Below are 14,753 nucleotides of genomic sequence, written 5' to 3'. Positions count from 1 at the left end.
CTGGAAAGGTAACTCATTTAGGGGAAGGAAAACTCTGATCCTAAACCTCTGCTGCCTTGCAGGCTATCTTAATGAGAAGAGAAAGCTAAGGAGTACACCCTGCACAAATCTAGAGTGTAATCCCTCAAATAGTTGGATGGTGCATTGTATGCCTCCTTCCGGCAACTCCTGCAGCCAAGCTAGTCCCAAACGTATTTCTCTGCTTTCTTTTGTACCACATCAGCAAGACTGAGAGAGAGTTCTTGTTGCCTAGGCAGGACCTCCATACATACTGCCTAGTCTTGTGTCCCAGGAATGTCACTCCACTGCTGCTAATGCAGCCGTTTGTTAATGCATGTGCTACTTTTAAGTCACCAGAGGGCACTGTTTGTGTAAAAAATCTAGTGAGCACTGGTTTGTATCTATTATGTCTAAGTTAGCTCCACCCCTAAAAGCTGAGCAATTTTGTTGTTATCTCCCGACTTGTTGAGACAAGATGTCTGCTGTTTCTCTTTCTCATCACTATTCATCCTGTAGCTAGTTTTTGCATGAATGAAGCATTTGAACTCCAGAAACTGAAAGTGATTATTCCAATCTACGGTAATTCATGCTGAAAGATCTGCTAACAATGGCCAATTATGCACCAGCAGAGTGGCATTACCATCACTTTGTGGGGGGGGGGGGAGACCAGTGAAGGCTGGCCAGCAGGGCTGGTCAGAAGAAGTTAACTCTTGTTCCTTTGTGTGTGTGTTTCATTTCAATGTTTGCTTTTTTTTTCCCAGTACTGCTCTTCACTTTTTTCTATATGAGTTTCTTCTAAGCTCAGGATGGTGGACTTTGGTTTATATATTTTTTAAAGAAAATATGAAAGCTGAGCATTTCAAGCTTATGTAAGGATCCCTTATGTATTGGTTTACCAAAAAACTATAACATTGATGCTTGTGTAAAGAGGAGGGAGATGAACCACACCTGTGATACTGTGAAGTAGATGTGCAAGGTCAGAAACACACATCCCACACTAAATTAAATTCAGGCTAGAAATCAGAAAGTTATCTACCATGACTGATTAATTAGAGCACATGAATGTGGGGGGAACAATGGCAAAGTTGAGAGCTGCTAAATAAATCTATTGAAGGGGATGTCTACACAAATAGACCAATAATTTGAGCACTAATACGGGTTGAGATGACAGAACTAAGCATGAGATGTAGGACTATATTCATGATAAGCGATGTAATACAGATGCCTCCTTAGGATATCCAATCAAACACAGGATGATACATACCTCTAAAAGCAATCATTGTTGTGTCTAAGGTGCATGTGAAGGCCTATCTATAGGCAATAAAATATTTTCCTCAATTTTTAATAGTCCCTTCCTATAGATCATGGGTAGGCAAACTAAGGCCCAGGGGCCGGATCTGGCCCAATCGCCTCCTAAATCTGGCCCGCAGATGGTCCGGGAATCAGCGTGTTTTTACATGAGTAGAATGTGTGCTTTTATTTAAAATGCATCACTGAGTTGTTTGTGGGGCATAGGAATTTGTTCATTTCCCCTCCAAAAAATATAGTCCGGCTCACCACAAGGTCTGAGGGACAGTGGACCGGCCTCAGGCTGAAAAAGTTTGCTGACCCCTGGTATAGATGATAATCTTTAATTGCATCCTGTAATCCAATTTTTCTCAGCAGCACAGCACATTAATTAGCTTGGAAATAATTGTAAATATCTCCATCAAAATTGAGTAAAAAATTAACCTGCAACATAACAAGATTGGGGTGAAAATTAAAGCTATTAAAGAGGGTTCACATACTGTATTCTGTTTAAAAGCCTGCCTTGAGCCATCACATATAATCACCAACAGAGATGCATTGGGGGAGAAACATCACTGGGAAGAGATTGCAGTTCTCTGTTTCAGACTCACAGTGTCACTGTTGGACAAGGCGGCAATCCAAGGGCAGCTGAAGTTCCACTGATGCTTATTGCAGAGAGATTTCTTTGTCCCATACTGCACATCGGGAATACCAGAAAACTCTGGAACAAACGTTTCAGCGGAAAAAAAGAAAACACTACAGCATATACAAATTAAGCCAAAGGTTCCAGTTCTTTTTTTTACTCAGCAAAAAACAAAAAAAAATCTTCTGTCTTGGTGGAAATCTGAAATCCTATGCTCATCAAAGAGAAGAGGAAAATGAAGAGAGGGGGAATCCTGCTAGGAAAGAGCTTTCAAACACCAGGAAGGTATATAACACTTCTGATATTTTCATCTTTGTTCTGTGGAGCAGTTTTGGAAGAGGTTAACTATTCCATACCTGAGGAGATGGCAAAGGGGTCTTTGGTGGGAAATCTTGCCAAGGATCTGGGACTGAATGCCAGAGAACTGAAGAACAGAAATCTGCATATCATTGCTGAAGGTAAAAAGCCATATTTCACTATCAGTGCACAAAATGGAAATCTGTATGTAAATGAGAGGATAGATCGTGAGGAAATATGTGGGGAGAGTGTGCACTGTCTGATTAATTTTGAAGCTGTGGTTGAAAATCCTTTGAATGTTTTCCATATTATTGTAGCAATTCAGGACATTAATGATAATATGCCACAGTTCTTAAATGAAATCATGAGGCTTGAAATTGTTGAATCCACATTACCAGGTACAAGATTTCATACTGGGAAAGCTGAAGATCCTGATATTGGTATTAATTCTCTCCAGAATTACCAGCTAAGCCCAAATAACTATTTCATTCTAGAGATTCGACAGGGAGAAGATGGCCATAAATATGCAGAATTGCTACTGCAGAAACCTTTGGATCGGGAAAGTGATCACTCCCTTCAGTTGATCCTTACGGCCCTGGATGGGGGTGAACCCAGGAAAACTGGGACTGCCCAGATATGGATTAATGTCACAGATGCCAATGATAACCCACCAGTCTTCACTCAAGAGGTTTATACAGTTAGCCTGAGGGAAAATTCCCCTGTGGGGTCCCCCATACTCCAAGTAAAAGCCTCTGATAGAGATGAAGGTCAGAATGCCCAAATTCATTATATATTCAGTAATATTCCCAAAAGAGCCTACCAAAAATTTGATCTAGTTCCACAAACTGGAACAATTACAATTAAAGAAGCTCTTGATTTTGAGGAAACCGAGAAGTACACTATGACAGTTGAAGCAAGAGATGGAGGAGGATTAGCGGCTCACTGTACTGTTGATATAAAGATTATAGATGAGAATGACAATGCTCCAGAGATCATCGTGGCCTCCTTATCTAGTCCAATTCCTGAAGGCTCTGCTTCTGGAACAGTAATTGCTCTCATCAATGTGAAGGATAAAGATTCTGGAGAAAATGGAAAGATTACATGCCATCTACAAAGTAATATGCCATTTAAAATAGTGTCAACTTCAAAGAACTACTACAAGATCCTCACAGAAAGTCCTTTGGACAGAGAAAAAGCCTCAGGATACAACATCACAATCATGGCCACCGACAAAGGTAGCCCCCCTCTCTCCTCCAACAAAACCATCTCCCTGCAGATTTCAGATATCAATGACAACCCCCCTGCCTTTGAAAAATCAACCTACAGTGTCCTTGTGCCAGAAAACAATCCCTCAGGTGCCTCCATTTTCTCCATCAAAGCCTCGGACCCGGATCTGGACCGCAACTCACGTATCACTTACTCCATCTTCAACAGCAACATGGAGGAGCTGCCTCTCTCCTCTTATGTCTCCATCAACTCTGAGACGGGAAATATCTATGCACAGCTGTAAGCAACAGCAATGGCTAGCACACAGTCTGTGTGTAAATAGTGAGATTTATTCCAAATAGACAAAAACAAAGGCAAGTAACCACAAGAAAGACTGCAACTTCCTGCTCAAGACCACTAGTTAATCAGATGATGACTCATCTAGCTCTCTAGCGTGAGTCCACCTCCTTTTATTCCTACGCTCGAACAACGCCCTCTGCCTCTCTCTCTGTAATTGCCATTTCCTCTTATCCTGTAACCCTCCCCTCCTACGTTCCTGTAACTTTAAAGAACTAGGAACAGACTCGGACAAACTCTCTTCTGAGGTTTGAGTTATTTCTGCCATTTGCTCACCCCTCCCAGCCAGTTCCTTTATCAAAGCAAGCCTCCCTTCCAGTTCCGGGCTATCAGCCAAGTCCGACAGCTGAGCCTCATTAGTTATCGGCTCTAACCTAACATCATCCCCCCCTCTAGGGGCCTCCTCTCCTTCCTCCCGCCTCCGCACTTCCTTACTTGGGGCGTTATGAGATACCTCCCACCATTCTCCCTCTTCACTTCCCCAATAACTGCAACCCGGTTGCGACTCTTCTACTTCTTCCTCCTCTTCAAACCCACCATTCACTTCAGCTTCCCAGTCTGCCTGTTCTGCCTGCTCCTCTACCCAACCCCGGGGTTTGGGTTTATTAGGGTACCTACGGTGAAACTCTCTCTGCAGCCTAGATGCATGTATATCACTCGCATTCACCCACGAGTTCTCCTCTGGTCCGTACCCTTTCCAAGCCACCAAATACTGTACCCCCCTGCCCCTTCTACGAGAGTCCAATAGCTGAACCACTTCATATTCCGGTTCACCCTCCACCCAGATGGGCAAAGGTGGTGGCTCCTTCCTCTTCTGATACCGGTGTCTTGGCGTTACTGGCGATAAGAGTGACCGATGGAACACCGGATACATCTTCATTGAAGTTGGTAAACGTAACTTATATGAAACAGGATTTATTTGTTCCAACACTTCGAATGGCCCTACCCGTTGCGGCAGTAACTTCTTACAACGTCCCTTGCTCGGCCAATCTTTAGTGGATAGCCAAACTTGGTCCCCTACCCTTATCTCCTTGCCCACTTGCCGGTGTTTATCAGCTTCTGCCTTATACAGAGCCTTCGCTTTTTCTAGCTGTTCTCGCAGAATACTGTGCAACGCTTCCATTTCTTCTGCGAACTGTTCAGCTGCAGGCACTGCCAGTCCATCACCCTGACCCGGAAACACCCGTGGATGTCGCCCATGGCAGGCAAAAAATGGCGTCTGCTGTGTAGAAGCATGCACGGCATTATTATAAGCAAACTCAGCCAACGCTAGTTTCCCAACCCAGTCATCCTGTTGATAATTCACGTAACAACGTAGGTACTGTTGCAACGTCGCGTTCGTCCGTTCGGCCTCTCCGTTTGTCTGAGGATGCCGAGCCGATGAGAGGCACACCTCCACCTTCAGCAATTGCATCAGTCTCCTCCAAAACTGGGAGGTAAACTGCGTTCCCCTATCAGACACAATCTTCTGCGGTAATCCATGCAATTTGAACACATGTTCTATGAAGAGTTGCGCGGTCTCCTGTGCCGACGGTAATTTCTTACAAGGAACAAAGTGTGCCATCTTGGAGAACAGATCTACTACCACCCAAACCACTGTCTGTTTCTGCGACTCGGGCAAATCAGTGATAAAGTCCATAGCAATGCCTTCCCACGGTGCTTGTGGTGTGGGCAGTGGTTGAAGTAGCCCGGCTGGTGTTTCGCGAGGTCTTTTGGACCGTTGGCACACTTCACATGCCCGGACATACTCCTTGACCTCCTCCTGCATCCGTGGCCACCAAAAATCCCTTGATACCAGACGTTCCGTCTTCCACTGCCCAAAATGTCCTGCTGTAGGACTGTCATGGCATTGTCTCAGCACCCTCGCACGAAGCTCTCCCTCTGGCACATAGAGAGCTTCCCCCTTGTACAGCAGCCCTCCTCTCTCAGTAAACTCCTTCCCTTGGACTTCCCCCTTACGTATTGCCTTCCTCTTCTCTTGAGCGAACCCATCCTTCTGCGTTTGTTGGAGAAAGTCTGACCGTTCTAATGCCGTCATTGTTGCTAGCTGCAGTTGTTCGGGGCTCAGGATCAATCTCCGTTCTAACCCGGTCTCTATTTCGGAATACTCCGGTTTTCGGGACAATGCATCCGCCCGCTGGTTCTGAGCACTAGACACATACTTAATCCGGAAATTGAACCTGGCAAAGAATTGCGCCCACCTAATCTGTCGTTGGTTCAATTGACGAGCCGTCTGCCAGTACTCTAGATTTTTATGATCAGTGCGTACCTCCACCTGATGCTGCGCCCCTTCCAAGAAATGCCGCCAAGTTTGTAGAGCATCCTTTATTGCCAACAACTCTCTCTCCCATATAGTATAATTTTGTTCTGACGAGTTTAATTTCCTTGAGTGAAAGGCACATGGTCTCAGTTCCCCTTTGTCATCTTCCTGGAGAAGCACCGCCCCAATCGCTTTGTCCGAAGCATCGGTTTCCACGACCATCGGCTTGTACGGGTCTGGGTGAGCCAAGTATCTTTCCTCCACAAACAAGTTCTTAAGTCTCTCAAACGCCCTCTGGGCTTCCTCCGTCCATTTAAACGCCTTTTTGCCTTTCAAACAATCTGTTATCGGAGCTGTAAGGCCTGAGTACCTTGGTATAAATTTCCGATAGTAATTGGCAAACCCCAAGAATCTTTGTACATCTTTGCGAGTCTTGGGTCTTTGCCATGACACTACTGCCTGAACCTTTGCTGGATCCATGTGCACCCCCTCTGGGGTGATTCTATAGCCTAAGAACTCCACTTCTGTTACGTGAAAGTGGCATTTCTCCAACTTAGCATACAATCGATGTTCTCTTAGACGCTCTAACACTTCCTTCACATGTTGTACATGTTCTTCCAGACTCTCCGAGTAGATTAATAGGTCATCTAAATAAGCAAGGACCGAACGATCCAACAAGTCGGAAAACACGTAATTAATAAATGCCTGAAAGGTGGCCGTGCCCGACTGTAGTCCAAACGGCATGACAAGATATTCAAATGTGCCGTACCTGGTGTTAAAGGCCGTCTTCCATTCATCTCCCTCTCTTACTCGTATCAAATTATATGCCCCCCTCAAGTCCAGTTTTGTAAAAATTTTAGCCGACCGTAATCTTTCCAGCAAATCCCCAATTCGTGGCAACGGGTAACGACTGGGAATCATGCGCTGGTTGATCTTCCTGTAATCAACGACAAGTCTTTTCTCAGAAGTGTTCTTCTTATCCACAAAGAAAATTGGAGCTCCTCCCGGAGTCTTGGTAGGCCGTATGAAACCCCGTTCCAAATTTTTTCGCAGGAACTCCCTCAGTTCTGCCAACTCCACTTCTGACATAGCGTAGATACGGCTGGCAGGTATCTCGGCCCCTGGCACCAGATCTATTTTGCAATCGTACTGGCGATGCGGTGGTAACCGATCTGCCTCCTTCTCGCAGAATACGTCTCTAAAAGACTTATACTGTGGGGGTATTTGTCTCTCTTCCCCAGTGAGCGGACCACAGTCTGACGTACCATTGGCCTCACCATTCTTCTCCGCCCTGATTCCCAAACAATGTAGTCGGCAATACACCGACGAAAAGGTCATCGATCTCTGGCCCCAGGAGATCATCGGATCATGACGGGATAGCCAACTCATCCCCAAAACCACGGGGTAGGAGTTCAACCTGGTGATATGGAATGCAATGACCTCTCGGTGTCCCGGCAGTTCTAGACCAATTGGCATTGTGGCCTCTGACACACAGCCAGACAGCAACACTCTACCATCAATAGTTCTAACTTCTAAAGGTTCTTCCAATGATTGTGTCTCTATTCCCAACCTGCTCACCAAGTCCATGTCTATAAAATCAGTCGAGGCTCCAGAATCAATAAGAACTTCCACACGCTCGCCCTTTCCATCTGGGAGTCGTAGCGTTGCAAATGCTGTAATTACTGGTAAGATCGGTCCAGGTGGAAGCCCTTCGGGTCTCTTTTCCCCCAACCCGAGGCCTCCAGAACGGGCTGGGTCATCTCGTTTCCCGACTGCTCCACTATGCCCTCTCCAGGTGTTGTTACATTTGTGCCAGACAGCGCACCTCGGTTTCTTCCTACAGTACACTGACGAGCCATGTGATTGGGGGAGCCGCAGATAAAGCACAACCGATCTCTCCACCTTCTCTCTCTCTCAGCGTGTGTAATACTAGGTGTTGTACCCCTTCTGATAGAACTACGTTGCATGGGTGCTTTTTCCTCCACCCTTCGTGAATCCGGCAACTCTAAGGGCACAAATGTCCTGCGGCTTTCTGACCTTCCTTGGCCCCTACGCAACCTATCCAGCGATTGGAACCTCAGGTCTAGTTGCAAGGCGACTTGTGCCACCTCTTCCAAGGTCTTCAACCCAGGATTTTTTGCCAACTCCACCCGAATCTCTTCACTGAGTCCCGCCTTAAACAATCCAACCAAGGCCTTTCCTTCCCAGCCTAGTTGTCTAGCAAGTCTCACAAAAGAGGACCAGAACTGTGCTACAGTTCCCTTTCCTTGCTTAAGGCTCAAGAACTCCTGTTCCCACTCTGCTTCTTGTGCAGGATTCCTGAACATGCTATCCAGAAGCTTCAAGAAGGCTGATAAGTTGGTGAGCACTCGGTCATTAGACATTAGGTAAGGGGCAATACACTGCCGCGCCTTCCCTTCCAAAAGCCCCACCACCAGGGCCACTCTGGCATCATCATCTCTGTATTCTTCTCCCTTAAGCCTTAAATAATACAAGCAGGAAGCCCGAAATGAATCATACTCTGCACCGCTCCCACTAAAACGTGGGGGAAGGGGAACAAAATTCTTTGCCACTTGCCTGCCAGATAAGTCAGAGAGTTGTCTTGCTTGTTCTGAGGTCACTCCTTCCAGCCGTGCTAATCTTGCCTTCAACTCTTGGTTCTCTGCCCAGAGAGCTTCAGTATTATCTTCTAACTTCATCTCCATTGCTGTTGCGCCGACTGATAAATCCCCAGCCGGTTGCTGCTTCCCCTTTTCTTCCATTCTTGCTTAAATCTACGTGCTTCCCCTTCAGCAGCAAGTTAGATGAGTCATGCTGTAAGCAACAGCAATGGCTAGCACACAGTCTGTGTGTAAATAGTGAGATTTATTCCAAATAGACAAAAACAAAGGCAAGTAACCACAAGAAAGACTGCAACTTCCTGCTCAAGACCACTAGTTAATCAGATGATGACTCATCTAGCTCTCTAGCGTGAGTCCACCTCCTTTTATTCCTACGCTCGAACAACGCCCTCTGCCTCTCTCTCTGTAATTGCCATTTCCTCTTATCCTGTAACCCTCCCCTCCTACGTTCCTGTAACTTTAAAGAACTAGGAACAGACTCGGACAAACTCTCTTCTGAGGTTTGAGTTATTTCTGCCATTTGCTCACCCCTCCCAGCCAGTTCCTTTATCAAAGCAAGCCTCCCTTCCAGTTCCGGGCTATCAGCCAAGTCCGACAGCTGAGCCTCATTAGTTATCGGCTCTAACCTAACAACAGCGCTCCTTTGACTATGAGCAATTCAGGGAGTTTCAGATCCAAGTGAAGGCCCAAGATGGCGGCTCTCCCTCTCTCAGCAACACCACCACCGTGTGGGTGTACATTTTGGATCAGAACGATAACAGCCCTCGCGTTCTGTATCCTCTCCCGGGTGCTGAGGGCTCTGCCTTGTTTGAGATGGTTCCTCATTCGGCAGAGCCAGGCTACCTAGTGACCAAAGTGGTGGCTGTGGACGCGGACTCTGGGCACAATGCCTGGCTCTCCTACCAAGTGCTGCAGGCCACAGAGCCGGCCCTGTTTACCATTGGTACCCACACAGGAGAGATCAGGACGTCACGAGCCCTTCTGGAGAAAGATGCTGTGAAACAGAAGCTGGTCATCTTGGTGAAGGACAATGGGAAGGCTCCACTCTCAACTACTGTGGTCCTCAACCTTGTGGTTGCCGAGAACTTCCAAGAGGCACTTCCGGAAATGACTAGGCAGTCAAGTGACACTGAGTATCATTCTGACCTCCAGTTTTACTTGGTGCTGGCTTTGGCACTGATCTCATTTTTATTCCTCCTGACGGTGATACTGGTCATTGTCATGAAACTTCGACAATCAGGAAATCCCAAATCATTCCAATGCTTTGAACCTAATGCTTTTTCTAAGGCGCAAGTCATATTTCCACCAAACTATGAAGAAGGAACTTTACCTTATTCCTACCAACTCTGCCTATCGTCAGAGATGAGAAAAGAGGAGATCTCTTTCCCAAAACCCCATATCCAGGCGGCAGAAAACTTGCTATGCAATGATAGCTCTCAGGTGGTTCTTGTGGATGGCAACATTGGGGATGCCAATGGCAAAGAGGAGGTTGGTGAGCAGGTAAGCTTTGATTTCAGGAACTGTGATGTTGGCACCACAACCATGCTGTTTGTATGAGCAAAACTAGTATTTTTAGTTGTCTTCCTCTTAACTGCCTGATTTACTAAATGAGAGAATTAAAAAAAAATCAAATTATATTACTAGCACCAGCTGTTCAGACTGTAGAAAACTTTTTATACAAGTAGTCTACAAATTGCAATGACAGAAGCAACTTCAATGCTGAGGGTGAAAATGATGTTCAAGTGAGTCTTCATGAATTATGGAATTCATATCCTGTTCTACTTTCTAGTAATTTTCTTCCTGTAGATTATTAAAATACCACTATTATTATATACAGTAGTTATTTTTTTAGTTCCTCCTGAAGTACAAATATGTGGATTTGTACTTCGTTCACTCACATAGTTTATTCATCCTGTTGTGATTCGGGTTAATTGAAAAATGTATAAAATATGAATGCTTTCGGATTGTTTTGGACTTCACATAGAAAGAACTTGTATGAAATGCAGAAAGCTCAGAAAAGGGCAACTAAGATGGTCAAGTGGGTGGAACAGCTTCTATATTCAGAAAAAAATGCAAGCTTTAACGATATTTAGTTAAGATCAAAGACAAGGGAGAAGCGATATGAGAGAGCTTGTCCAGACAGTGCCACATTTCAATTACATCTACAGTACAGCGAGTAATTTAAGTGGGAGGTGCAAGGCAACCAATGGTAGGATGCAACATTTGTGTGGGGCATGTCCTGAAATGAAAGGCCACAGGTGGATATAATAAGGGAAGTTGAAATAGTAACAGGATGCACTTTATCAATGGTTATTCTGATTGTTTTATTCAGTTGTATTAAGAGTTTAATAATAGCAGAAGATTAGTCCAAGACTTAATAACTATAGCAAGAACAACTATTTGGTATAACTTGAGTGGAGTGTATGATTAAGAACATCATCTTTACAGGAGTGGATTATTAGAGTATGGGATATTTTATCTATGGTTAAACTAATGAATATGGTAAGAGTCAGAGTGGGGAGACTGATAATATTGTGGTGGGAGAAGAAAACATTTTCATACTTAAGTTGTGCAATAAGGTTAGAAACTTTATAAATCGGTGTGCTTTCCGTGAGTGTATAATATAAAACTATAGAAACTTGTATCCAGCCATTATTTTTATTTATACAGAACAATCACACATAATTTGCTCATCTAAATAAATAAATAAATCACTTACGGGATTTGCTCCCACGAAAAGCAGTGATGACCACTCACTTGGATGTCTTATAGACAACTTCAAGGTGGCCGCATGTCATGCTGGCTAAATCCCATCAAATACTAGAAGCAGGATGCCTCCAAATGCCAAGGCCTTGGGTCTGATCCAGAAGGCCTCTTCTTATGTTGTTACATTTTAATGAAAGGAATTGTGTGCCCTGATGTTGTGTGATAGTCTGACAGACAAAGGACTATAAGCATGTTAAAGTGAGGCAATGCTCTGCTGGTGATCCCTTGGGTATGTAGCTTCCATTCAACTGGGTTCAATTTCAGCGGGATATACTTCAAGGCAAAAATGTTTTCAATAGGCTGTATATCTCCAGACTGGGTTTAGGGTTTTGTGAGCTGTTATATTCAGCAATCAGAGGAGTTGTTACTTTAATGTGTACAAACTGAAAGCCAATCACTTGAAATTTGCTAAAGGGAAAGTACAGTACTGTACATTGAACAACATGGTTTTCCTTGCAGTTGCTTCAGTAGTCCTCCAAGTGTCAGTGTTGGCCAGTATGATAGCCAGAGAGAGGATAGAGATCCATTGATGCTTCCTAGACTGCAGTAACTCCCATCACTGCTAGTCAGATCAAGCCAACTGAATAACACAGTGACAGGGAACTCTTGCAGAGAAGGAAAAATTTCTTTTGCTTTGCACAAATATAATAACAAGGGCAGTTTATTCTTCCTCGGTGATACCTCATGTTGTTTCCTTCATCATTGTGAGAGCCTGAGCATAGGAAACTGAGAAAAGGAAGCAGCCTGTTTTTGAGAGAACCAGCCAGATGGAGAGAAGGCACACAGGGAATGGCAGGGCACTGACAAGGCAAGTACTGCTTCTCTCTCTCTTGTCTTTTACCTGTTGGGCTGCATCAGAGCAGATTCATTATTCAACCCCCGAGGAGATGGCAAAGGGTTCAGTTGTGGGGAACCTCGCCAAGGACCTGGGACTGAGCACCAAAGAACTAAAACATCGCAATCTGCACACTGTGTCTGTGGCTAAAATGCAGCATTTCAGTATCACTGCAGAGAATGGAAACCTCTATGTAAATGACAGGATTGATAGGGAGGGGATATGTGGCAAAAATCCACTTTGCTTTGTTCAGTTTGAAGTTGTGGTAGAAAACCCGCTGAATGTTTTCCATGTAACAGTAGAAATCAAGGATGTTAATGATAATGCGCCCCAATTCCTGAATAGCAATATCAATTTAGAGATCCTTGAATCCACTCTGCTAGGCACACGATTTCTCCTTGGAAAAGCTGAAGATCCTGACATTGGGATGAACTCTCTCCAGGATTACCAGCTGAGCTCCAACCAGTATTTCACTTTGGAAGTCAGAGAGAGAAAAGATGGAAATAAATATGCAGAACTGGTGCTAAGTAAATCTTTGGATCGCGAAGAAGAGCAGACCCTCCACTTAGTTCTTACTGCTATGGATGGGGGTGAACCTAGAAAAACTGGAACAGCCCAGATACGGATTAATATCACTGATGCCAATGATAATGCTCCCATTTTCACTCAAGAAGTGTACAAGGTCAGTTTGAGTGAAAATGCTCCTATTGGATCCACTGTGCTCCAGGTCATAGCCTCTGATGATGATGAAGGTTTATATGCCCAAATCAGGTATCATTTCAGCAACATACCATCAACTTCCCAAGAGAAATTCAAGCTGGATTCCATTGGTGGCATAATCACCCTCTTGGAGCGACTGGATTTTGAGGACAATGATGAATATACTATGACGGTTGCTGCAAAAGATGGTGGAGGATTGGTCACACATTCCAATATTGAGATAAGGGTTCTTGATGAGAATGATAATCCCCCAGAAGTGACCTTAACCTCCATGTTCAGCCCAGTTCCTGAAGATTCACCATCTGGAACCTTAATTGCTCTGATCAATGTAAATGACAAAGATGCCGGTGATAATGGAAAAGTTACCTGCTATTTAAACGGTGATTTGCCCTTCAAGATTATTTCCTCATCTAACAATTTCTACAAACTTCTGACAGTAAGCCCTTTGGACAGAGAAAAAACTCCTGCATATAATATTACAATCACAGCCACTGATAGAGGAACTCCACCTCTTTCCACACACAAAACAATCTCACTACAGATCTCAGATATCAATGATAATGCCCCTACATTTCAGAGATCATCCTACAGTATCTATGTGCCTGAAAACAATCCTTCAGGTGCCTCCATTTTCACCATCAAAGCCTCTGATCCTGATATGGATCAGAACTCACGGATCACATACTCCATCCTCAACAGCAACATTGAGGAGCTTCCCATCTCCTCCTATATCTCCATTAATTCAGAGACCGGCACCATCTATGCCCAGAGATCCTTTGACTATGAACAATTCAGAGAGTTCCAGCTGCAAGTGAAGGCCCAAGATAGGGGTTCTCCCCCTCTTAGCAGCAATGTGACCGTAAGGGTGTTTGTTCTTGATCGGAATGATAACAGCCCTCGTATCCTGTCCCCCTCACAAGAAGCCAAGGGCTCAGCATTGTTTGACATGGTGCCTCGTTCGGCCGAGGCAGATTATCTTGTCACCAAGGTGGTGGCCGTGGATGCAGATTCTGGACACAACGCCTGGCTCTCCTACCACCTGACTCAGGCCACTGAGCCAGCACTCTTCACGGTTGGGTCTCATACTGGAGAGATCAGGACCGCCAGGGCCTTTGTGGAGAGAGACGCTGTGAAACAGAGACTGATCATCATGGTGAAGGATAACGGGCAGCCGTCTCTCTCGGCCACCATTACTCTGAACCTGGTGTTTGCTGAGAACTTTCAGGAGGCCCTTCCGGAAATGAAGAGCCAGCCCAGCAGCTCGGAGTATCAGTCTGACCTGCAGTTCTACTTGGTGCTGGCCTTAGCTGTGATCTCCTTCTTGTTCCTCTTGACTGTCATTCTGGCCGTTACCATGAAGCTCCGTCAATCAGGGCATCCCAGGTTCCTACAGTGCTTTGGTCCTGTTCCCCATTCCAAGAATGGGGCCATCTTCCCACCCAACTTTGAAGATGGGACTTTGCCCTATTCCTACCAGCTGTGTCTGTCTTCTGAGACCAGGAAGAATGAGTTTGCCTTCCTGACACCCAATGTTCAGATGGTTGACAATATTATTGGCAGTGAGAAACCTGCTGTGCCTTTTGCAGGCAATGTAGGAAACAATTTAATTTCAGAAATGGCTAATGGTGAAGAGGTAAGATTTATTCTTTGTATTTACATGTGTGGTACGCTCTGTAGTTTTTTACCATTAAGTGACATTGCAATACAACCTTTTATACAGCCTTTTAATTTTTTTCAGTCTTTAGTTAATTTTCCATCTAG

General features: G+C 44.8%; 1 protein-coding gene across 17 annotated transcripts in view; it reads left to right on the top strand.

Moving 5' to 3' along the window:
• The window catches only part of LOC118079302 (protocadherin gamma-C5), a 269,776-nt gene that overhangs the window by 156,459 nt on the left and 98,564 nt on the right, over positions 1–14,753 (top strand). Inside the window, exon 1 of one of the 17 annotated variants that reach the window (XM_035103380.2) lies at positions 11,524–14,625. The exons of the other annotated variants lie outside the window; for them this stretch is intronic. Coding sequence (XP_034959271.2) covers positions 12,205–14,625 — 2,421 coding nt within the window. The 5' untranslated portion in view covers positions 11,524–12,204. Of the gene's footprint in view, positions 1–11,523; positions 14,626–14,753 lie in introns of those variants that run through there. 17 annotated transcript variants of the gene reach the window in all.

The sequence above is a fragment of the Zootoca vivipara genome, chromosome 8 (genome assembly GCF_963506605.1).
Source record: "Zootoca vivipara chromosome 8, rZooViv1.1, whole genome shotgun sequence".
Classification (NCBI taxonomy): Eukaryota; Metazoa; Chordata; class Lepidosauria; order Squamata; family Lacertidae; genus Zootoca; species Zootoca vivipara.
Note: the sequence above shows the minus strand (reverse complement) of the source record. Positions and strands in the feature narration are given on the sequence as shown.